We start from the raw sequence: 24028 nt of genomic DNA on the forward strand, positions 1-24028 counted from the left end.
GGTTGAGCCCTTTTTTGATCGTGTCTCGGAATATTGTGACGTTGCTTAGCATGCAGATGTCATGCTTAAAGATAGATATCTGCGTTGTAACGAATATTTCTCAACGGTGGCTGCTCTCACTAAAGGTCGACGCCAACAAGATCCAGAACAGTTCAACGGCCTTTGATCCGTGGAGCTTGAAAGGCCTGGGCAACCCCCTAGTGTGTCGTTTGAGCCACCTTGTGATCAAGATGTGGGTAAATATGCACGATGCACCGGCGCTTACTATAATCGCTAGGGAATCGCTGAGTCCATTACCTTCGTGGTCACTCACTCTGTTGGTTCTGGGAAGCCAATCCAATAGTATTGGCAGCCATGTTGATCGTCTGCCAATGGATTGCTGAGATAGCGAACCCCAATAACCGTGGACTACTAAATATGTCAGCATTCTGTTAGCTCAGATGCTTCGGACTCGTGTAAACGCTGCAACACTAGTCCTATGGCGACGCTAAACATACAAGCGCTAGAGGATCATACCACCTGGGGGCCACCGGATCCTCCGGCAACAGATGGTTACGTGACTGACATGTCGAACATGGAGATATGCTAGGCTCGAGTATTCTCGGACCGAAATCTTAAACAGCTGATTAGGCAGTCAACGAAGGCACTGAGTTCGCCGACTAGACTGTAGGATCTTCACAAGGACCCATCGTCTTTTGGTGTGGAGTCCGCGGTTCTGGGCGTTGTCTAGGACTCCTTTGACATAGAGAGGATAGCCCAGACGCGCAAAGCTGGGTAATGTGTGACAAATAGCAATATGATGTAGTGGAGATGCGGGAATACTCGAGTGGCAGAAGGATTTTGGCTCTAAGCGAAAAGGATGTTCCCGAGCAAGTGTGGGTGTAGCGGGATTACTGGGTAAGACGCCCAGCTTCGATCTTGATGATGGCGTAAGAGAACCTCAGTAAGATCTTGGTACAGCTCCGGTGGATAGAGAAGATCTTCGTTGCATTTACCCTTGTTGCTATGATAGAGGTTGGTGGAGAAAGATCGCAACGTGCCGTGCAAAAGGACGGGACCCGCTCCTAACCAATCATGAACTGCAATGCTAAGGTGTGGATGGGTCGAACTTAGGTTTACCTCTGCGATCGATTAACGATGGGTCTGAGTGCTGCTTACGGTGTGAGCGATTTGCGATTCGGGGCGTATGTAAGCGGCGATGTCTTATGTGGCACGGTCAACGTATGTCAGACAACATCGAACTTCGCTGATGCAGACTCTCCGCGAAATCAGAGCATTACGTTGAGCACATATGTCTGCCGTCATTGTGCTTCGGTGCAGCCTCACCGTTATTGTTGAGCGTGTTGTGCCGCATGTGGGGTCCTATCGACCCACGGTCCGGACCGTAGTGGATGGACAATCTAGGTAAGTTATCGGAAGGGTGGCTTACTTTTATTAGACTGAGCTCGCACTTGTGCAGGTTTCCGATCTTAGGATTACCGAAGGATGGGTTAGTTATGCTTTTTGTCTTCCACGGAAGCTAGTGCACGTGACCCTATTCTACTCACATGACCAACCTAGCTGAATAGACGAAAACGAGCTATTGAGATGTGTGCGCATATAGACCGATAAATCTTGGACGTAGGTTAGATGCTTACCATATACTACTAACATTGGAAAGTCTTACGCAGCAGAGGTTCTTTCGAGGCTGCCGCAGATGCGTTCGGCGAAGTCGGTTTCAAGGCCATCATCTAGGCCTCAATTCGGGCTATCTAATATCGGCGACTGCGGCGTTGCTTTCGGGCTTATGCTGTTAGACGTTACACTTTGAAGCATCTGTTGTTGTTACCCGCTTCCTACAGGATCCGTGCCATGCGCAATGCTTTCCTAATCCGGATTACTTCGTGTGGCGGCGAAACTAGTGGACAATGTACCGCGAAACCATTCGCGAAAAGCATCGTTGCAGGTTAGCTCTCACGTGGTTACCAGTGTGCATTTGCGCGGTGAGTCCGACTTTTGAACAAGACACCGCTGTTTGACCACAGGGTATATATGGTAAGGACCACAACGCCTAATGCTTCTCTAACATTAAATGCGATAGCGCAGTCGACCACAAGGAGAGATGATCGACTTGCGTCAATATAGCGACGTATTATTCGGATTTGAGATGATGCGACAGCAGAGTGCTGTATGGAATATAGAACTTTTGGTGGACCGACCTAGGAAGCAGTAAGTGGCAGATACAGGAGAACATGAACATGGCTGACCTGCCAGGAACGACAGACATAGACCTCCTGTACCTCGAGTCGAAGAGATAGCTTCAGACATCTACACACATCTACCACGCGAGATTCGTAACCGTGTGTATGCATACTGCGTTGAAGGATCTTACGACAACGAAGTCATTGTCAGACGCACAGCAATTGGAAACAACCGACGCTTCACGCACCTCGTCCGACAACCTTGCGGCCAGCACTCTTACCAATGGGTCGAAGACCACACCGCCAAATACCTGAGCGCAGAAGGATTAGGTGGAGACGTGGCTAGAGAGTTGCTCGAATGCTACTATTGGACACGTACATTCAAGTTTGCACATCACGAGCTCTGCCTCCTCAAACCGTTCCTTGAAACGGATGGTTTTGGGCTGGGGATGATTCCGGCGCACTATGCAAGACGTTTACACATACAGATACAGCCTCTAACTTTTGCCTTCCTATTGCCAGACAAGCGTCTCTTTGAAGAACAGATGTGTCGTAAGACCATCGAGACCCTCGCTATCATCAAGACAGCTAGGACTGAAGTCGTGATCGAGGTTGATCTAGCCCAAGGATCCTTGAGTGATGGGGACTATGAGCGCTTCTCGAAAGAATCTGCGCAGTTCATGCTCAAAATAGAGAGTGTGGTCGAGATCTTGAGAGAAAGCGGATTGCGCATACGTTTGGCAACGATATAACAGAGAGCATGAAGAGGAGAGACTCTTTTTCTTTGACTTTTAAAGAACAGAAGCTTTGCATCAGCGCGGGAGTTGGTTGGGCAGACCATAGCGGTCGTGCTTGTGGGTGTTAAATCTGTCGTCCAAAGACTTCTTTAGGTATACCGTGTATAATCTCCACTTTTTCGAATGGAGTTCTGTGGCGCCGCCAGACGAAACTAGGCTTGCGCCTGTGTATCGTCCTTCATGCGATGCAGATTTAGTGGCTAGGCACTTGTTTTTGTCGGCCCGCAAAACTTGCGAAATCTACCACCGAGTGGGGCAAGGAAATATACTACTATCTATCTTACACTGTCGAGAGCTTCGAAAATAATCTATGAAACTTGATGGAAAGGTTGCATTTGAGGAAGAAGAAGTTGCGACATATGCCGAAGGAGTGATGCGCTAGCTATTTTAGTAGGCCGAAGGATCCCTCCCTACTGCCTTTCAACAGCGCAACACGGCCTAAGCCACGATGCAACTTCATGCCGACCCGCCAATGCCAGCATATCAGCTCTACAGCTTAGCCTCAGCCCTTGAATTCGGATGGTGTCGGAAATAGAAGCAAATGAAGGATTCGGCGACAAGGCGCACTGTGGTAGATGCACCAGTTTACGCGATACAGATGTAAGATTCACAAGCGTGGATGGTTCATTGCTCCACATCGGCATACCTGCCAGTTCGTTCAGTGAACAGCCAGCCACTATCTTGTACTTGTAGCCTCTGCTACTCTTTCCCTATCGATATGGATATCCTTATCAAGCTCCCACGCCTCGTAATTCATTATCTATCAGTCGGCCCTCTCGGTCTGCTCATCCTTACGTTTTCTAGTGCTTCACTAGTATGGTGGATATGGCGAGAAAGATACCAACCTTCTGGTATGAATTTGTATTGGTTTACACATATGCTGTTATCTGAACAGAACACATAATGTCCAAAATGACGACCGCGTTCGGAGCACTTGCTATAGCCATGACATATCAAATACTGGAAAATAGTTTATACTAAGCTGTACAAGTCCTGAATGGGAAATAGATGGGAGCGAATACAGACCTTTATGGCAAACATGCGGTACGTTAGTCTGCCCTTGCAGTGAGATGGTGGAACTGACTGTACAGGCCAACAAGAGGACTATACACTCGTCATGCAGTGTAATGGCCACAGTTTCTGCTGTGGAGAGAAACATCAAGCATGCTATGAGGATAAGCTCAGATACTACCTGAACGAAGATGGCATCGAATTTATTTCGTCCACGCTTCCAATAAACACTGATATCGACGTTACTGCAAACACATATTGTCGTACCAACAGCACCACCATGATCAACGGAGGTCTCGATTGCGGCAGATACCGGGCCTCCAACAGAAGAAGAGCTGAAAGAAGGATTTACTGACGAGGCTACGATAGCTCCCGGGGCAGGTCTAGGGTATATTGCTGCCGCAATAATTACACTGTTGTATCAATGCTGGAAGCGCCGTGCATGTTATGAGACCTACAAACCGTATGCGTCGTTCTTATCAAAGAACACGAGTACTGCTTCGCTACCTCTGACGTCCACCACATTGTCCTCCCCGACTGCTTCGACTACTGCCTTGCCTATCGCCTCACCCTGAGGGAAAGATTGTCCAGCCCACGACACCAACGAACTGTTACCGGTGTTTACAAAAGGCGCCGTCAACCGTTTCACACCCAAACATCCGCCACCGGAACTGACGGCTTCTGACAAATCAACGCGAACCGAAAAGTTCTCAGTTGAATTGGCATAGTAAGGTTTCATGTTGACAAGAGCAAGCTTGGCCAGGTGATCTTCCACATAGAAAGCATACGCAGAGAAAGACTCTGAATCAACACCAGCTGGAGGCTCGAGAGCGCGCACACGAGTGTCAGGCACAGCGAAAGCCTCAGCCATGAAGAGCTGCGCAACGAAAGACGGCAAAGTACGTGCCGGACCTCTCAAGTCGCTGTCGCGGGGGTATAGCATGGAGTAAGTGCTGAAGCCTGGGCTACCATTTGCCCCAGGTGTATTGAGTTGTTCGTTTGATTGAAGAGCGAGTGTAGCCCCTTGGTGTAGATGCGTAGAAGTGGCATTTCGTGTCGCGTAGATGAGTTCACTATCCACGACCCAAAGTGCTTGCGCGAATGTATCGGTAACATTTGGTGCTCCAGAGCAAGACACAGAGTTGAACTCGCCAATATTCCATCTGTTCCCTGCATCTAGAGCAGCGCGAGCAGATGGGTAGATTTCTTCGTCGCAGTAGCGGGTGAGTCCGGTGTGATTGAGGATGTTTTCGATGGTAGCCAGAGCTGCGCGTTTGGGATCGCAGGTTGAGAAGGCATACGAATGTATTGAGTAGATGCCAACTTGATCTTCCGAGTCGATACCTGCTGGAATGAGCGCAGCAGGTCGAACTTCTAGGCCTGAGTCATCTGTAGTTGCGGAAGATGCCCACCAGCGCTCTTGAGGCAGATCTGAACTGTTCAATGCATCCAACGCAGCATCGATGCTAGCTGTGTACTGCTTCCATTCCTGCACATAGGCCGCTGTCGAGTCATTCCACCGACTTTCTTCATAATTGGTCGGCTCGTTTCCTAGTTCCAAATATGCAACCTTGTCAGACTGATACGTAAGTGATGCGACTGCAAGGCCAGTAGAAATGTCCAAACTCTCATTGCCAAAATTAAGGGTTGAAATGAATTTGGTGCCGTTGGGGAAATTACTCCAACTTTTGTAGTAGTTTGGTCCAACAGTGGTTCGCCATACTCCGCCTTCTGGGCTGGTAGTACGCACTACGTCGCCGCCTTCTTTGTCGAAAACCATACTGTCCATGGTGATACCGCCAGGCCGTATTACCGGTCTTCCGCCATGTTCGTGGATCCTATCCAAAACGCTAAAGGTGAGTTTGTTCGGATTGCTGGCATTGCCGAAGAATTCAACCCAGAATGCGGGTTCGAACGAGAACGACGCGAAAGAATTGCTATGTGGGATCGAGGCACCTTCTGCAGTATTCGGTAAACTTATGGTTGGTGCTCCGGACGGTTCTGTCGTTGGGTAGGCGTACACAGCAGAGGCTGCAAGTGAGATTGCGGCTGCTCGAAGTGCAGGCATTGTGAAGATGTCGATGTCGTAACTGCGTTTGGATGAGGGATATCCAAGCTTCATATACCTGCATACAATACGACAGAACTTATATCGACATCATCACACCTCCTTCATAGGCTAAAGCGGACAGCATTATTCCGACGGCCGCAAAATATTCCATTGAGCTGCTGTCAATGCTGCTGGAAGCGTATTAGAATGTGTGGGGTGGGTTGCGGGGAATTGGCGGATCATCGGAATTCGTTCCACAGCCGGGGGCAAAAGTCGGATTTAGCAACAAACGGCCCAAAGCGGGACACTAATCATCGTCACAGATGGCGGATAGAGTTCCGAATTGAGAGAAGACTGATCAAGTCCAATCCCAGGTTTTGGAAATCGGATAGTGTAAATTTACCAAGCCACTTCCATATTGATCATAATCAGACAGAGCTCCGTCTTACCTATTGTCGTCTTCTGTCCTATCGTATCAATCTTCCATTCCTCAATCATGGTAGGAGAGCATGAACTGAGTACCCAGAGGCAGAGTCCTTGACGGTGAGGCGCAATAGACAGAATCGTCAAATATGGTTTCTGCCGGATCCCTAGGACATAACAGAATAGTTTTAGATTGCTACCATTCGTCGATCAGCTTGCAACAAGCTTATCTTGTGCCTACAGCACCATGTGGTACACCAGTCCTTCTCCTCATCATAACCTCGCCCATTGCATTCCTCACCTCCCTCTCCTGATGTACCACATTCTGCACCATGTATTTCTTGAGTGCTTCCCTCAGCTCACTCTTTGCCCTCTCGTTGTCTCTGTACGGTATACTCTCCAACTCCAACAGTCTATTCGCGTCCTTGTTGCTCTCTGCAACGAGCCCACTCAAACGGTCGAGCTGCTTGTGGCGGGTGTCTTCGGTATCGTCGGTAGGTTTGGTAGGATGTTGAGGATCGGCACGGTAAAGTGGCATGAGCAGAGCAAGGAACTGCGTGAGGGAAATGGCAGCTTTCTTTATTATGGTGATGATCTGGAAGGGTAGATACGCAGGACGGAAGTGCGTTGACGCGACGAGTGGGTTCAGGTATTTTGAAAGAATGGTAGGGTGGTCAGGGCGAAGCGCGGTACGGACTTCGAACGTTGCGACAGCCAAGAGACCAAGGTAGCGCCAGTACGAGCCATCAGTAAGGAAACCGAGGGCGTTTGCACCGACGAGAACGATGAGGAGTGCACCGTAGGTCGTAACCGCAGTGAGCAGCGCGCTGTCCGTGTAATCTTTGATGGTCAAACAGCTCTGGCACTGCGCAAAGATGGTTGGTCCGAAGCGGTCGTATGCAAAGCGCTTCGCAGGATCAAGGATAATGTCCCTAGCATGCTTCAGATGAACATAAAAGTCGTTTGCCCGATCTCTATCCACATTTGGTCCAATCTTATCTGGGTGATAGCGGATTGTCAGTCGCCTGAAGCGTGAGTTCAGTCCGCTCTCATCGACATCTATCGGTACGCCGAGGTCGTTGTACGCGTTGCTGGAGCGTTGGAGGTTGAAGTCGACTTCGTAGATGGTAAAGGCAAAATAGGCCGCATATATGGCTATTAGAATATTGCGGCGATGCTTGATGTAGCGTGGGGTGCCAGGTTGCGGTTTAGGGTCGCCGGCGCGAATGAAGATGCTGTAGAGGACTGATTGAGTCCATCCTGCTGCCTTTGTCGCGTCAGGCCCTGCTAGGGCAAAAGTCTAAGGCCTATGCTTACCACTGGTATAAGAAACTGCCAAACCAAGAATGGACCCAGCGTGTCCAACGAGACACTCGCTTTCGCCATGTCGCTCAGTTGCAGGTAGGGGACGCGAGAGTGCGGTGTTGAAGATCGAAAGACAAGTGTCATATCTCGGAACGTTTCCGAAATGCCAAGGCACGTGCGCGCGGCGGACTTTGGAATCAACCTTGAGGCAGCGACAACCACATTCTTGTGCAGCCACTTCAAAGCGTTATATGAACACGAACTAGCAATTGTAGAGTTGCATAGTAAAGAACGAAGTCATAATGGTAAGTCTCACAGTTCTGTCCGTCATTTGCAACAGAACCTCACCACAACATCATGTACTCATGGTGAAGAATTTAAGATGTAAAACATGATCATAGATATCTATGGCTTGACGACATTTGCCGTTCTATGGTATAATGCGCGCTCTGCAAAACCAGCAATAATAATAAAAAGAAATCCCACATACATTCAAGCATGCGACCTAACAAACTTCTCCATGCATCTCGAACCTAGATGGGTTGACGACTGCGCGTCGGGTATAATTCCTCCAGGCATTATGCATAACAAACATCGGCTCGCCGATACTGAAGCGCACACAGCGCGCTGTATCGCAATCGTGTACGACCAGCGCTCAAATATTCGCCATTGCAAATATTGGGATTTTACATCTGTCCGCCTGCCTGAGGCATGAGCTCCTCATCTTGCTGACGCTTCTCCTTGAGCGATCCAGCCGCAGAGCGGTTCTCAATGTCGCTGTCAGAGAGATCGTACTGGCGAACGGCTTCGGCAATCTGGGCCTCGTCCATCTTGGGCAGCTGCTTAGCGGCTTGCACGTAGCTCATCTTCTCAGTGTAGCCCTTGGCGAAGATGAGATCGATCTCCTCAAGGGAACGACCAGCAGTCTCGGGGTAGAAGAAGTAGATGACGGGAATGAAGGAAGCGTTCAGGGCAGCAAAGAGGAGGTAAGTACCCCAGCCGATGTTGGTGATCAATACAGGGGTGATCATGACAATGAAGAAGTTCCATAGCCAGTTGTTGATCGTTGAAAATGCGTTGGCCTTCTGGCGGGTCTTGAGGGGGTTGATCTCGGCAGGGTACAACCAGGGAAGAGGAAGCCAGGTAACACCGAAGAAGGCAATGTACAGGAAGAGACCGACAGCGGCGCCCTTGGCAGGACCCTCGTTGTTCTCGTTGTTTACACCTCCGGGAAGCAGGCAAGCAAAGGTGATGATCATGGCAGTCATCTGGCCAACGGTACCGATCAGGTACAACTTTCTGCGGCCAACACGCTCGACAAAGTAGAATGAGGTGGCGGCGAAGAGGGCGTAGACAACCATGTTAACACCTCCGAGAAGAAGGGCGAGGTTGTGGGTCGTGTTCAACGCACTCTGGCAGAGAATAGGGAAGTAGTAGATGACAGCGTTACATCCAGACAACTGCTGCATGAACTGCGAGGAGGCACCGAGGATAGCACGGCGGAAGTGCTGAGACTTTCCGCCAGTCAGAAGAGCCTTGGTTGGGACCTTGCCACCACCACCAGAGGAGTTGACAGCATCGCGGATGACTTGCATCTGGATGATAACCTCTTGGTCGTCGCGGGCGACTCCATTGAGACCAGCCAGCACAGTAGCGGCTTCATCTTCGTGGTGGTGGTTGAGGAGCCATCGGGGAGACTCAGGAAGCGAGATCATCATGATGATGACGATAACGGCGAAGACACACTGGAAAGCAATGGGGAATCTCCAGGTGAAGTCATCGGGGCCGTATAGACAGCCGTAGTCGATCCAGTAGGCGATGAGCGTGCCAATGGCAACCATGGAACCTTCGATACAGATGACCTTACCGCGGTTCTTAGCCTTGCAGCATCTAGAAAGCAGTTAGCAAAAGACCCTGGGAGATGGATTGGAACGGAACATACTCAGCCTGGTAGGTGGGAATGGTGGAAGTGTTGATACCGTTGCCAACACCAGTAATGCATCGTCCGACAATAAACTGGGCGGTGGCACCACTGGATGGAGGGACACAGGCAATTTGGATAATGACACCAATGATCATAACTCCGGCACCGAGGAAGATACTCTTGCGGCGTCCGAGCTTGTCACCAAAGACGAAGACGAAGATGGCGCCAAGCAAGCAACCGACGGCATAGATGGAGACGACGAAACCTTCGTAGGTGGAGTCGCCATCGACTTCGGGGAAGGCAGAGACGAAGGCAGGGGCGGAGATGATACCACTCATAACACCCTGATCATAACCGAAGAGGAGGAAATCGGTAACGGCAACGATGGTGATGAGGACCTGGAGCATCCTACCGGATTGGCCCCAGTAGGTGGGAACACCATTTTCGGACTCTTTAATACGTGGCGGCATGGTTGCAGTGTATCAGTCAAAGCTGGAGAGATGTGAGGAGATGCTGGGGAGGAAAGATCCGTGGGGAGAGAGTACACCTTTAAATGATCATCGCAGTACCAGCACAAGGGTCTTCGGCCAAAACGTGGTTGCTGGTCGTCTACCCTCGGCCCACTAAAAGATACGCTACCAAGGTACGACTGACGCGTGGAGAAAACTAGATAACGATTTTTTTTCCAACATCTTGGCCTTGGCTGGTGTAGCAATAATGCGAGCCTTGTTGATGGCGGTAGAGGCGCAAATAAACTGTGGGTACAAGGCGAACTTAGCAGGGGTCTGTTGGTGGAGAAGGGCATCCTGGGCCAATCTTGGAGAAGAGCGGAGGACGCTTGCAAACCAACAAGCGCGCTCGGCACTGGGTGCCTCTTCTCTTAGCCCGAGGTCTTCCTCCACATTACGTCATGTGTGCAAGGCTTGGGGTGATGCTGGGGAGCCCCAGCGGAAAGATGAAGGTTGAACGAGTGGTGAACGGCTGGCTCGCCTGACATTCGAGAATCACGGAAGAAGTTTCTTCGCGCACTACGCCACGCCGAGTCGCCTGTCGTCGAACGTACGGTACGCAGGTGCACGTCAAGATGATGCAGGAACTCAGCGTTCATTCGCATACCGCCAGTCATCAAGGGCGCCGTCTCGGGTTACATGCCGCCGTGTATGGATAGCGTCCTAAGTTTTCCTATACGGCACGGCTTCGATCTCAACAAGAGCACGCTTGACGTCATGCACCGGCGACTCGCGTCCATCCCCATGCAGGGTCTGACCAACCGTGCGCATGCGGCTCTGCAGCCTCTGCGACTTGGCCGAAGATCTTAACTAATAAGGACCGTATGTGGTGGAGCTTAAACACGCCATGTTCTGCAACGGTGACGATGCGTGCTGTGATGTCGGGCCCGCTACCTAACGTGTGACATGGAGTGCAGACGAACATCGGGCGGAATTGAAGCTCGGAGGCGACTGCCGGCCGGGAGGAGACATTCCTTGCACGTGATAGCAGTGTGCTTCATGTGAGCCTTGTAGGTTCCCGAGGTTGGACGTAGGTATGCCTTTGCTACCCAAATAGATTTTCCCACTGAGGTCAGCATCCCCATTTGCTTACATCGTTCCTACAAAACCTCGCCATGCGGTTGATCGCCTTGGCCGACGTTGCGAGCAGTATGCGATAATCGCGCTTTCTGCCATGGCGGGATAAGTTGCCAATGTACATGCTTAGCAGTCGGGAGAGGCTCGTGTGGAGTTCCCAAGCCTAGCGTGGGGATGAGGCTCTCATTGTGCAGATCTCGGGCCTTCCTGTTTTGGGCTATCCGTGCTGACTGCTCTGTCCCAACTCCCTCCTTTTCATCAACCGCGCGGGACAAAACAGTACCAATGAATGCTCTGAACAATAGCATGCATACATGCGACAACGCTCCATATTGACCCATTTACCCCACGGCCCAACAAAATTGTGCGGATCTCTCCAGCACCCCATCAATCCGCCCCAAACTTTGCTCCCGCAAGCATACCACATTCACGGAAAAGACGGCTCCCATATCGTGTGCTAAAACACGCCAAATACACCAACGACATGGTAACTCCACATATTACTGCCTAAACACCGTCTTTACATCCGCCTCGGCGCGCACTATACCGCGCTGTCGCACGTGTCCCTGCCAAGTGACATACTCTCCAGTTTGTCACCGGAAGCGCCGTCCAATGTCGGGGTCTCCGCTTTATTCAAATGCCGTATTGATAATCATACTGATAATCGCACTCCACATTTCTAGCACTTCCTTGAACGCAGGGTCGTTCCAAAATCCGCCAATAGCTTTTGTTTATGCATCATGGTTATGAGTGACCTCCACAGAATCGCTTGCTTTGATCCCACTTGGTCACCATCGTGAACCCCATTGCCAGGACTCTGGGACTGGGGAAAACGGCGAAGATCAAACTGAAGGATGGTTTGGTGTGATGTCCTAGCTCTGGGGTCTCCGCTCGATGCGAGCGCTGCATATAGATGACAGGTCCACTGTATTATGACGGCGGTGCAAACACTGTGCCGCATAAAGGCGTACTACTGCCCCGACTGATTCGACCTCCGACCCTGCGTCGGAGGGACTTATTCAACCCGATTTCAAGACATAGCCAATGTGCGAAGGATGCTGCCAATGTCCGATAATTCCATCCGATGTCCCAAGACAATGCGGAGATCCCACCATCTCCAGGATCTACTCCTCCTCAACAGTCATGTGTCCCACCATCGCTAAAATCACTAGGTCAAACATGCATCGCCCTGTGGTTGCCAATGCTAGTCGCAGAACAGCGGATCCAGGGGCGGACGAGAGTCCGGGCTTGGACGCCTTGAACTCTCTCATTCCCACCTCGTTCGTTCCCACGTCTGCCCCGGCGGTTGACCGAGGCAATATCTCGGTGCATCTGCCATGTCCCTCTTCCATCCACGGAACGGCCCTTTTCCTTTTCCTCGTAGTTGACTTTCACATGTCTTTCACAATATCAGCAGAAACAATCTTCCTGGTTCTTGTCTGTAAATCTAAGACGCTTGGTATGCTTTTCCAGGCCCAGGCGAAGAGTAAGCCTAGATGCTTTTCTTTTTCGTTTGGTAGTCGGCACTTCTGTAACAAGAAGCTCGTTTTCACGAGTTGCACCAACGTGATCATATGGCTTAAAGGTATTCAGTAGGTTCAGCACGAACGTCTGTTGGCATAACGTACCGCGAGTATTTTCAGGCTTCGGTATGTTTAGTCGTAGCTCAATTAGACACGAGCTCCCTCCTAGTATCGACTTTACTTCTCCTTTTCAATACTGCAAGTTGTTCCAGTTCAAACACCTTCGTAAATCGCCAGCGGATTAGTGGCGACCTTGTAACGAAAGACAGTCGGTCCTGTAGATAATCAATCCGTATCGTGTTAGTGAATTCAGCATCATGCTGCTAGTGTCACACATAAAGTGTGGTCATATAGTAAGCTTAGTTGCTGGTGCCGATGTGAGACTAGCATCTGGGTAGCAAGCGTCAAGCGCCGCCGATTACGTATCACTCTGCGAAGAGAACAAGACACCAACACTATCGCGGGCGATGCAGATCGTTGGCCTTGGTGTTTGTTGATGCGGACAATATTGGTGCCTGAATTAGCAAGCTCAACGGAAGATGAGGCCAGTGCGCACAAGCCGCCCTGGCCATTTTAGCGCGATGGGTCTACGACGCGTCGCCAGTACTTCAGCACATCACTTACGCGTTTCGACACCGCAACTGGTACATCACGTTTTCCACACGAAAGACCCACGGATAGAAACGACCTACAAATTTCCGAAGAATATCCATTTCCTTTTTTCAGAACGATTAATTTCGTGAATGCGCGGCCTTGCCGGACGATCTCTGCGCAACTAGACAATTTACCCTGGGTTTGACTATTGTTGTGCTATAAGCTCACTTCGCTTTGCGCGATCAGAATAGCCATTTACGGTCCAACATCGGCCTACTTGGGATACATTTCTCTGACCATCATGGCTCGCACAATGCTACCAGAAGAGTACCAGGAAATTGGTCGCAGCTACTATAAGCTCAAGCAGTATGAAAAGGCCTTGGAAACATTCTCAAAAGGCATCGAGTCTTGCCCAACCGCAGAATTGTATGATCATCGGGCTGCTACGTACGATAAACTAGGCAATTTTAATGCTGCTGTCAAAGACGGCCGAGAGATGATCAGGTTGAACAAGAAGGACGTCAAAGGATATTTGCGCACGGCAAGTGTGCTAGAGAAGATGGAAAAGCCCGAGACAGCCATTGGGATCTATAAGTATGGTATGAAGAATGTGCCAGTTAGCGACAAGAACTTCAAGGTATGTGATGTGATCCTGTTCTGTCTTCCGGTTCGTTTGGAGGCAGTACTTCCGTTGTCAACCTGAAAGAGGGCCCAATTGGCCTGTCACTTTTCTCATCAAAGAATGGATGCTGTTCGCTTTTCACTTCAGTGACGTGACTGACTGCTACTAGCTATTGCAACAACTCCACGACAAGCAAACACGCAAACTATCACCTGCATCAGCCATCGACCCATTGACAGTCTTGCCTGCTGAGTTAGCGGAGATGGTACTGGAATATTGTTCTTTCCGCCACATGGTCAATTGCATGCGCGTCAGCAAAGGGTGGCGGGACTATCTCTCTAAGCTGCCCAAGCTTTGGATGCACCTCGATCTTTCCGGTGCTCGCAGACCCGTTCCTCGCTCCTTCATCAATATCGCTTTCAAACGCTCAGAGTTCCGCATGACACGCGTCACTGTGCATCGCTTCGAACATTTGGACGTCATCAAGAACCTTGCGAAGGCCGCCAAGGACCTTTCAGAAATGGAGCTCATCTCTCTACCACATACCATGCCAGCTATGTTACTCGATATTGTCAAGGGTGCTCCAAATCTAAAGACACTCATCATACATCCGGAGATTCGCGGGGTATCTGCTGTGGAGATAATGCATGCTCGACCTGCGCTGGAGCACCTAGTCCTCAACTCAACGAGGGGAGTGGCAAGCTCGTCAAATGGCTTGGGATCCGCCACTAACTGGGCAATCTCATTTGGAAACCTCCGAACACTTAGCATACACTGGAGTCATCAGATCATGGCGACTCATTTCGGACTCACCGAATTGCTGAGCCGTACACCATGCCTTGAAAACTTGTCACTCTCCAACATGGAAGGCTTTCAATTCGGACAAGGGTGGCCCAGAGAAGTGACACAGCTGCCGCCGCTAAAGAGTCTAGTGTTGAAACGGGTGGACCTTCAAGGCTTCCCATTGCTGCCACCAACACTACAGCGACTTGTTCTTGACAACAATGGCAGCCACGGGAGCTTGAATTTAACAGACTTTGGGAGCTTGAAGCGGTGCTGTGTCCCAGAGCTTACAGACTTGACCATATCTGGCTTCGACGGCCTCAATGCAAATGCGAACGGAATAGAAGTTCTACTAGAATGCTGTATGCAAAACGGCGAAACGCATAAATGCTTGTCAGAGAAAGCCCTTCATTCATTGTCACTACACGGCTTACTCGATGACAACAGCCGATTGTTTACTCCGCTGAGTCAAAACTCGATATTAGGTCAATCACCGCGGATTCTCACACCAGCGCTTGAGTCCTTGGATATATCCACTATGCAATGCGACGACGATGAAATCGAGGCACTTCTCACCTATAAGACGGGACTCAAGACGATCGACTTGTCTCATACTAATATCACAGGAGCGTCCATCAAGATGCTGGCGGATAGGCTTCCAACGCTGCAGAGCATCAAAGCGAATAATTGTACCAAGATCAATGGGCGGGATGCTATTCATTATGCAGAACGAAAGGGGATATTAGTAAGTTGCCAGATGCTAGAGCAGAAAGGCGGACGAAGAATTCGATATGGCTAGTGGACCGAGCCAAAGTAGCGGAAGTAGAACTCGATGTATCTATATAGCGGTATAATACTTATGCAATCATGTTATCGTGAGTGCGTGCCATCAAAAAAAAAAAGGACCATGGACTCAAACACCGTCCCCAGAATCTCTGCGCGCCCACGCAATGCATATATCAAATCCGACCGGGAGACGCCTCCGAATTACCTCCAAGTGACCAACGCCGCGCCAATATGCTTGTGAAGTACGATACAAAGCAGGAAAATCAAGTTGCCAGAGAAGATTAGTTCACATCCATACCGTCATCTTCCACCTCGTCCTCGCCGTCATCTTCCCCAGCAGTGAGAACGCCCGCGCTACCCAAGCTCCGCTTGCGGTTACTACCACCAAAGGAGCGGCCGGTAAGCTGGCTGAGCAGATCCAGATCTTCCCCACCAACGACACGCGCTTCTGGGGTAGCCTCACAACTAAGCTCAATCAAGCTTGCGGGACTGAGACTACGGTAGCCTGCTGTGCGGACGATTCTACCAAAGTTTTGCATACAGAACGTCGCAGCTCGCTGCTTGAGCCAGTCCTCTCCAGCAGTAGCAGCACGCTCCCAGATTGTGGCAGCGTGCTCGATGTCGAGCTCCCGGCCTAAACGGTTTACACAGAGCAGGCGAAGACGAGGCATGTCGTAGATGTTTGACATGACAAGCATGCCGGCCACATCGTTCAGGCTGGGTCCATTCTGCGGATTCGGCGCAATACTGTCGGTGTACAGGTAGAACAGGAACGCCCGAACTGCCGAGTATGGCTCAGGGATATGCATTTTCTTCGAATGGAACTCAGCCATCTGGGCGCTCCATAGACGGGCGAAATGAGGCCAACGAGCATGTAGAATGAGCTTGTGGACGTGTATCGGCCGCGAGACTGGATTTACAGCCGTTGACGAGCCATTGGGATCTAGTGTTGCAACATCCACATAATCATCATCATCAGGATCCGCCGTTATGATGAAGTCTGCGCCGCTGCCACTCTCCGGTGGTTGGTCGAACGTCAGGGACAGATCCGCACCAATGCCGGTGAGATGCGAAGAAACGTTGGCGTCAGAAGAGGGCATCATCTTGGAGCGCGTGTCCGAGGCCAGCTCGTTACCCAGGATGCCGTACTTGCGGAGGTCGATGGCGAGAACGTCGCTAAGATACTCACCATTATGGTTCCCATCGTTGGCCGACTCAATTGGGCTGCCCAGAAGCCATGCATGTGTTCCTTCAGGATTGGTGGTGCAATAGTGCCAGCGGTAGTTGGGGCTGTAAAGATCCTTTCCGTCGGCGAGCTTCTGCCATCGCAAAGTGTCTAGCTCCAGACTGGACAAGCTCGTCTCGCAACTCAGCTCTGCCGGGGTGACAAAGTCCAGCATGCAGCCAGATGAGAAGATGTGGAAATGCGTACCCGCGGCCTGTGATGGTAGATTTGGACTGGAATGGAACCTGAGAGACGAAATGGATCCAGGCGCAACATAGGGTGACCGACTTGAACCCATTCCGTGGTACGACTGAACGCTGGAATTTGCAGTGTAGCCTGTACTGCCGGTCGCGAGCTGGCCAGAAGCCGGGACAGGGTAACGATGTCGGGATGAGATGAGTTGCCGGTCGCCCGTCCCATATTTCATTGCATGGTCAAACTCTGGACTACCGCGGAGATCGAGCCACCAGATCTCATTGTTCTTTTCCATGTCATCGTTGATGCCGCCGAATATCCAGATGCGACCGTTCCAGATCCAGCTGGCGTGGTCGTAGCGAGGGACGAATTTCCATGTCCGAGACCAGGTCCATGTCTTCAGGTCAAGGTAGCAGATGTCGTCTAGCACGCTATCATGCCCAGTCTGGCCACCGCTGATGTACAATTTGTCGTCATATATAACAGCTGAGTGGCGTGCACGGCCGCGAGGTATGGGCCCGTGGAGTTCGGGCTGCGTCCAATGGGCGGTTTTGAGATCGAATACAATAACGTCGGCAAGATGCTGGCGGTGCTCGTTTTCTCCGCCAAATACGAGGAGCTTGTTGCCTTGCCAAAGGCATGCAGTGTGTCCTAGGATGGGGTGTCAGTCAAGATACAAGTACTGTGTGGAACTGGAGCGGTGAGCACGTACCCATGCGTACGCCTGGAATGTCGCCATAGTTGTCGACCAGGTTCCATTGCCGTGTAACGAGGTTCAAACGAAGCACGTGGTTGTATACTTCGTCGGTGTACTGGTCGAAGCCTCCAAAGGCGTATATCTGGTCATCGCCAACATATGTCACGGAGGCATTGACGAGACAGGCGGGCTTGGCGCCAATTGTCGAAATCATCTTGGGCTTGTAACCTTCTACGGCTGATCGACGGCTTCGGACGGGGCTCGCAGACATGAGGAACGTGTTGTTGGTGGAGCTGGCGGATCCGGGCGTGTTCGTATGCGAGAGGCTGGGCGAGGGTGTCGAGGTAAGGGCGGGGTTGAGGATGTTGGACGGGAAAGCGGATCGAGCAGGTGGTTGTGCCATGGATCGTGCGCGGTGAAGTTGGTGAAGTTGGTTTGGTGGTAGAAGCCCCAGTGGGCAGGGATGGCCTTTGTCTAGGCTGCGAGAATGTTTGACGGGAGGAAGTTGAGTTGGCTGGCCGTGCATATTGCCGCCCGTCACCGCCCTAGCTCGAACCGGAAGCGCCGACCCACGACGACTCAGCCCTGCCACGGCCACAGGAGTAGTAGCGAGCCACCCGAGAGTTGGCCACTGAGCACTAAGTTTTCCTAGATTCAATGCACAATTGGTAATACCTCGTCAGGCCATCAGTGGCAGTGAGTATGCGACCAGGTGCAACTATGCTGATGCGTCGCAGCCTGGCACGACGAGACACCATGAAGCCATAGCCATCATCGGGGCTGCACGCAAAAGCAAGGCCATGCGGAGGCACGGCGACTATGCAGGCTGATTCATAAACCGGACACCATCATGTGATGTCATGAGGCCAGTGTTCCGTCGCCCAGCCAGCCTCGCGCAGGGTCCTGTCTGGGTCCTGTCTCGGTTACCTGGTCAACGCAAGCGTAAACAAAGGATACTTAAACGTCCTCATACCTGCCCTCGTACATGTCCACTGCCACACACTCTACCAGCCGCACAACCCTGCATCTCCATCTCCAGAGTGCAAACCACTGAATTACTTTCGAATCCATACTTGACAGCATCGATTACAGCATTGTCTTATACTAATCCTTACAACATATAGCAGAAACCAACCCATATACTGTATGCCATCAACCAATGTCCACGTACTAAGAACCCAACTAACCCAGTTTAGCAAGAGACTAGCAGTCATGGCAAGCACAGCAGTCTGCGTGACTCCGGTCAAGAAGCGCTCTGCAGTCTTCAACACCCGTACCGCCGGCGGTCGGATACCACTGACACCCTCCCCTCGCACCCCACGCACTCAGACTTCCGATGTGCAGGCACACGAGTCGATCCATGGCAACGACTTCAAGTCCCGCATCCAGCGCTCCGTCACCAAGACCACCCGCGACTCCCCCAAGTCCAACATTGCTCGCTCCCACACACACACTCCCCGCCGGTTAGAACTCGGTGTATCAGAGTGGGCCCTCACTGGATCCGGTACTGCTGCCGCGGCCAAGGCAAAGAAGGAGAAGAAGGAGGCGGCGGCTGCTATTCGCGCTCGCCCTACCAAGACCCGCATTGCCTACAACGCTGCCGACCGTTTCATCCCCAACCGGACGGCAAGCGAGGGCATCCGCAGTGTCGGTGCCGCCAAGCTCGATGTTGAACAGCGCCCCAAGTCTAGCTCCAAGCAGGAGGGCTCAACCGTGCTTGCCAACGCCGCCAGTGCTTTCGATCTCGGTGGCCGTGGGTCAGAGGAAGACGTCACACTCTCCTTGGAGGGTCTGAGCCTCGAGGACGACGACGAGGAGAGCCGATCAAAATCAAAGCCTGCTCCTGGCCAGGCCGCATACCAGTCCACACTCGCCTCGGCATGTGGCATCAACACAAACACTCGCATTCTTGCTTTCAAGCCTGCCCCGCCTGAGTCGTCCAAGCCCATCGACCTTCGCTCGCAATACAACCGTCCCCTCAAGCCTACTAGCGCCGCCAATGCACAGAGCCGTCGTCGCATCCCATCAGCGCCTGAGCGCGTCCTCGATGCTCCTGGTCTTGTCGATGACTACTACCTCAACCTTCTTGACTGGTCTTCCGGTAACCAGGTCGCCATCGGTCTTGAGCGCTCAGTCTACGTCTGGTCTGCTGACTCCGGCTCAGTGGCCTCTCTCCTTGAGTGCCCTGCTGACACCTACATCTCATCCGTCAAGTGGTCTGGGGATGGTGCCTACGTTGGTGTTGGTCTCGGCACGGGCGAGGTTCAGATCTGGGATGTTGAGGAGCAGACCAAGCTTCGTAGCATGTTCGGCCACGAGACCCGTGTTGGTGTTATGGGATGGAACAAGCACATCCTCTCCACCGGTGCCCGCTCTGGTCTTGTGTACAACCACGACGTTCGCGTCGCACAACACAAGATTGCTGAGCTCGTCTCCCACACCGGAGAGGTCTGCGGTCTTGAGTGGCGCGCCGATGGTGCCCAGCTCGCTACTGGCGCCAACGACAACATGGTTAACATCTGGGATGCTCGCGCGCTTGCCGCTCCCAAGTTCACCAAGACCAACCACCGTGCTGCTGTCAAGGCTGTCTCATGGTGCCCATGGCAATCCAACCTGCTTGCCACCGGCGGTGGTTCCAACGACCGTCAAATCTACTTCTGGAACACCACTACTGGTGCTCGCATCAACCACATTCCTACCGACTCCCAGGTCACCAGCTTGCGCTGGAGCACCCACTACAAGGAGATTGTCAGCACTGGTGGCTTCCCCGACAACAGCTTGAGTGTCTGGAGCTACCCCTCTGGTGTCAAGAACCCTGAGATCCCTGCCCATGAGTCTCGTGTCCTCCACAGCTGCCTCAGCCCTGATGGTCAGATGCTTGCCACCGCCGCTGCCGACGAGTCCCTCAAGTTCTGGAAGATCTTTGAGAAGAAGCCCGGCCAGCCTTCCGTTGCCGCTGCTGGCTCTGCTTCCATGAAGCCCAGCGCCACCAAGCAGATGACCATCCGTTAGGTCACTACATTCGACCACAGAGTTCACATCGGACTTGTGAATTTAGAAGGAGTAGTAGGCTCAAATCATAAGTGTCTAGCACGGACATTACAACTACCGGCTTGCGCAATGGAGCTGGTGTTATTCATCCGACTCTACGCGCAACGGTAAGTTGGTAAGTATCACATCTCGTTTGGGTATGTGACGCGATCCTCTCCCCCATTTCACACGGGGAAGGCTTCTCCACATCTACCCTCGGAACATCTGTCAAGCGTACAACTGGGTCTTATCATGGCTTTTTTGTCCACATTCAGCAAGCGAGGCGTCTCGGAAGCATTGCAAGGCGTTGAGAATTTTATAACTGGCTTTTCGAGCGTCCCATGGACAACGAAGTTCATGACATTTACGAATATTGGGAAAAGACGGACTCGGTCTATAGTCTTTCGAGGGCGTTTCTTGTCATGGTTTAATCAATGCGCTTTGATGCGCTTGGAAAGGTGTTACATCTGGGAAGATGGGCAGGCGTTTGGTCTTGGATAAAATGAAAACATTAACATATTTGAACTTCTTCGAATCTTTTGCAATCATGGTACTATTACTGCAACAACCGACACTGCGGAGCTGTATTACGGTATTCACCATTCCCGAGAGACTTGCAATACTGCGTCAACGTCTTTCTACCTGTGCTTACTCCTTCACCATCTTCTCTTCCATGGCCTCAGGCGGCGTATCCGACCCTTCGCCCTCCACAATTTGGGGCCCCTTCCCAGGCTTCTTCCTGCCCGTGACATCGGCCCAAATTGACTTGAAAGTCCGAACACTAGTCTTTCTTCCCTCCCAAAGCGGATACAACCCGACTGCGAAACACGAACAAAACATCCACAGGATTCCGACTACAACCCAGCCTGTGAAGAACTTCTTGCTGAAGATGTACGAAGACCCGTACATAGGCATAGGCCACAGTACGAGGAAAGAGATCGCCATGAAGAGGGTCAGCCAGCGCGCGATACGCGAGGCTTTGAGTAACTTGGCCTGTTCTTGCTCCTCGGCTTGGATGGCGCGTCGTTGCTCACCAGGGATTCGTTCTATGTCGACATTTGCGGCGAGTGCGAGATCGTGGTCGTCGCCTCTGCGAATGGCTTTCATGCTCTGCCAATCGTAGTTTTGAGGGCCGAAGGCATATGTGAATACGGGAATGAAGATGATGGGCGAAAGCAGAGCGACGACGTTGCCTGCTAGCATGGGGTTGTTGGCACCGGTTGTGAGGACCGTCAACTCTCCGCTTTCCTTCTGGGCGGTTACGAGCCAGGCGACGAGAGAACAGGCGAAACCGAGGGGTGGGGTGAAGGTTGCTGCTACCCAATTCATTTTTGACCACATTAGTGTGAGGGTGGCGGGAAGAACGGCGGACGAGATGATTACGCCCATAAGTAGGTATAGATATCCCATACTGATGCCGATGTAGTAAAGTCCTGTGCTCCATGCTGCCATCGCGACAGCGAAGCCGACAACCATAGTGTGTGACATGTAGATGAGTTGCTTTCCGGTAGCTTTGGGATTAATATAAGTCTAGAGTGTGTCAGCGAATCATTTCTGTCTAGTGCAAAAGTATGGTTACCTGGTAGAAATCATATGTGAAGATCGAGGACACAGCGATGAGTTCCGCAGACATGGCCGATGTTACGGCCATGAAGACGAGAAGTAACACCGCTGCAGCGCCTCCTGATCCCATCAATGCAACAGCCGCTGTAGGCAACACAAGTCCAGCTGTCACGTTAGCATCAGCCATACGGTTGGGGTAGCCTGGGAAAACTGGGTTGTTTTCGAGGGCGATGGCACTGAGACCCATTGTGGTAGCAGCTAGCCAAGGAATCGCGAACCAGGACAAACCACCCATGATGTATCCGGGCAGCGCATCAACAGGACTGGCAGCAATGGCCTTGTTGTAGTAACCGTTGTCGCAAAAAACAGTACCGAAGTTACCCACGATGTTGATCACGAAGAAGATGGCACCTTCCTTCGAGCGCATGGTCAGATAAGAGCCACCGGCATTTCCTTCAACAGGATGATCCGATGCGGCTTGTACCAACAGGTCGAAAACTTTGCCAGGGCTCCCAAGATTCTCGTTGGTCGCATATGCTGTGAAAGCAAACATCAAGAGGATGATCAGAATGACCACGGTGTGTGCTGGAATTAGAATTTAGCGGTCCTCTCCTACAACTCAGGGTAGAGGAGACATACCATAGTCAGTCAAGAAGGTAGCCTTGATGCCTCCGAACATCGTGTATAACACTACACCAACTGGTAGAAGGAAACAGGCAGCTGCAGTGTGCATGCCAGTAAGCTTCACATGTTAGTTCGAGAACGGACTCACATTAGAAATACACTTACAGAAGTCACAACAGCAGAACCACCTGTCAACAACATAGAAGTAACAAGAATGTTGGTGAAGAGGCCAAAGACCATGAAAACAATATGTGTTACAGCACCATACCGAGCCCTGATAACCTCGAGGAACGTATGCGCGTTAGGAGCTCTTCGCTTTAGTTCGATAGCGATTGTAGCAAACAGAATAATTTGAACAGTGGCTCCCGAGGCGTACCAGAAAGGGCCGGATACACCATATCGATAGGCAACAGCGCTGGACTGGAGAAGTGTAGCTGCCCATGTCCAGGATGATACTACGGCTGAGGCAACAAGTCCTGATTTCACTGTACGACCAGCGGTTGAGAACATTTCGGAAGTTTGGAGCTCATAGTTGTATCTCTTGAGCACGAATGTCGTCAAGATCATGCCAAATCTATGACAATTTAGCGAAGGTCTTTTGAAAGGAGACATGACACTTACGAGAAGGCAAAACCTAAACCTATCACAATGCCATAGCCAAAACCTTGGCTCAGCGGCGGAGGTGTACTCATGTTGGGCGAGCACAAAAGACCCGAAGGTGGAAGGTTGTAGCAGTCAGCAAGTAGGGAGTGCTACACCAGAGGAGGTACGAGAAGCTTAAATATATTTAAGCTCACGACCAAGCACCGCTTCAAAGTCAATGCAAAAAGCTTCAGTCAGAGGCCGACGGCACAAAACGTTTAGATGAGGACGTCGACGAAGATAAAGCCAGAACACTACCGTTCATCTGCCGGTCGCACAAGGCAAGCATAGCCAGCCATAAGGCTAGCGTGCATAACGGCGGATGATAATTGACGTTGGCAGCGATCACGGCCGTTGTATTAGACTTTCTGCATGGTTCAGGCGGCTTTCGTGGGGTTGAGCAACAGCAGGGCGCATGTCTTGAGTGGAAACGATCTTCGCACCCCGGTATGGCCCGATAACGCGGCG

General features: G+C 51.5%; 8 protein-coding genes across 8 annotated transcripts; 3 read left to right on the top strand and 5 right to left on the bottom strand.

Annotated features, from left to right (window-relative positions):
• Positions 1 to 2101: 2101 nt before the first annotated feature.
• On the top strand, positions 2102 to 2932 carry AA0111_g5050 (hypothetical protein; the record flags this gene model as incomplete). The annotated part of the gene is made up of 2 exons (XM_028651120.1): positions 2102 to 2208; positions 2254 to 2932. The coding sequence occupies 2 exons, from the start codon at positions 2102 to 2104 to the stop codon at positions 2930 to 2932; spliced, it is 786 nt and encodes a 261-aa protein (XP_028507042.1).
• Positions 2933 to 4442: 1510 nt separating this feature from the next.
• AA0111_g5051 (hypothetical protein) lies at positions 4443 to 6056 on the bottom strand (the record flags this gene model as incomplete). The annotated part of the gene is made up of 1 exon (XM_028651121.1): positions 4443 to 6056. One exon carries the CDS (start codon positions 6054 to 6056, stop codon positions 4443 to 4445), a length of 1614 nt encoding a protein of 537 aa, XP_028507043.1.
• Positions 6057 to 6687: 631 nt separating this feature from the next.
• AA0111_g5052 (hypothetical protein) lies at positions 6688 to 7910 on the bottom strand (the record flags this gene model as incomplete). Its single annotated transcript, XM_028651122.1, has 2 exons — positions 6688 to 7728; positions 7779 to 7910. 2 exons carry the CDS (start codon positions 7908 to 7910, stop codon positions 6688 to 6690), a joined length of 1173 nt encoding a protein of 390 aa, XP_028507040.1.
• A 542-nt stretch (positions 7911 to 8452) lies between these two features.
• Positions 8453 to 10160, bottom strand: AA0111_g5053 (Sugar transporter; the record flags this gene model as incomplete). The annotated part of the gene is made up of 2 exons (XM_028651123.1): positions 8453 to 9656; positions 9709 to 10160. The coding sequence occupies 2 exons, from the start codon at positions 10158 to 10160 to the stop codon at positions 8453 to 8455; spliced, it is 1656 nt and encodes a 551-aa protein (XP_028507041.1).
• Positions 10161 to 13694: 3534 nt separating this feature from the next.
• Positions 13695 to 15597, top strand: AA0111_g5054 (hypothetical protein; the record flags this gene model as incomplete). The annotated part of the gene is made up of 2 exons (XM_028651124.1): positions 13695 to 14030; positions 14185 to 15597. 2 exons carry the CDS (start codon positions 13695 to 13697, stop codon positions 15595 to 15597), a joined length of 1749 nt encoding a protein of 582 aa, XP_028507046.1.
• A 268-nt stretch (positions 15598 to 15865) lies between these two features.
• Positions 15866 to 18227, bottom strand: AA0111_g5055 (hypothetical protein; the record flags this gene model as incomplete). Its single annotated transcript, XM_028651125.1, has 2 exons — positions 15866 to 17655; positions 17717 to 18227. The coding sequence occupies 2 exons, from the start codon at positions 18225 to 18227 to the stop codon at positions 15866 to 15868; spliced, it is 2301 nt and encodes a 766-aa protein (XP_028507047.1).
• A 686-nt stretch (positions 18228 to 18913) lies between these two features.
• On the top strand, positions 18914 to 20713 carry AA0111_g5056 (WD repeat-containing protein; the record flags this gene model as incomplete). The annotated part of the gene is made up of 1 exon (XM_028651126.1): positions 18914 to 20713. The coding sequence occupies one exon, from the start codon at positions 18914 to 18916 to the stop codon at positions 20711 to 20713; it is 1800 nt and encodes a 599-aa protein (XP_028507044.1).
• A 666-nt stretch (positions 20714 to 21379) lies between these two features.
• On the bottom strand, positions 21380 to 23610 carry AA0111_g5057 (putative urea active transporter 1; the record flags this gene model as incomplete). Its single annotated transcript, XM_028651127.1, has 5 exons — positions 21380 to 22261; positions 22311 to 22879; positions 22934 to 23036; positions 23084 to 23492; positions 23540 to 23610. The coding sequence occupies 5 exons, from the start codon at positions 23608 to 23610 to the stop codon at positions 21380 to 21382; spliced, it is 2034 nt and encodes a 677-aa protein (XP_028507045.1).
• Positions 23611 to 24028: the final 418 nt, after the last annotated feature.

This window comes from Alternaria arborescens, assembly GCF_004154835.1.
Source record: "Alternaria arborescens strain FERA 675 chromosome Unknown contig_10, whole genome shotgun sequence".
In the NCBI taxonomy this organism is placed as follows: Eukaryota; Fungi; Ascomycota; class Dothideomycetes; order Pleosporales; family Pleosporaceae; genus Alternaria; species Alternaria arborescens.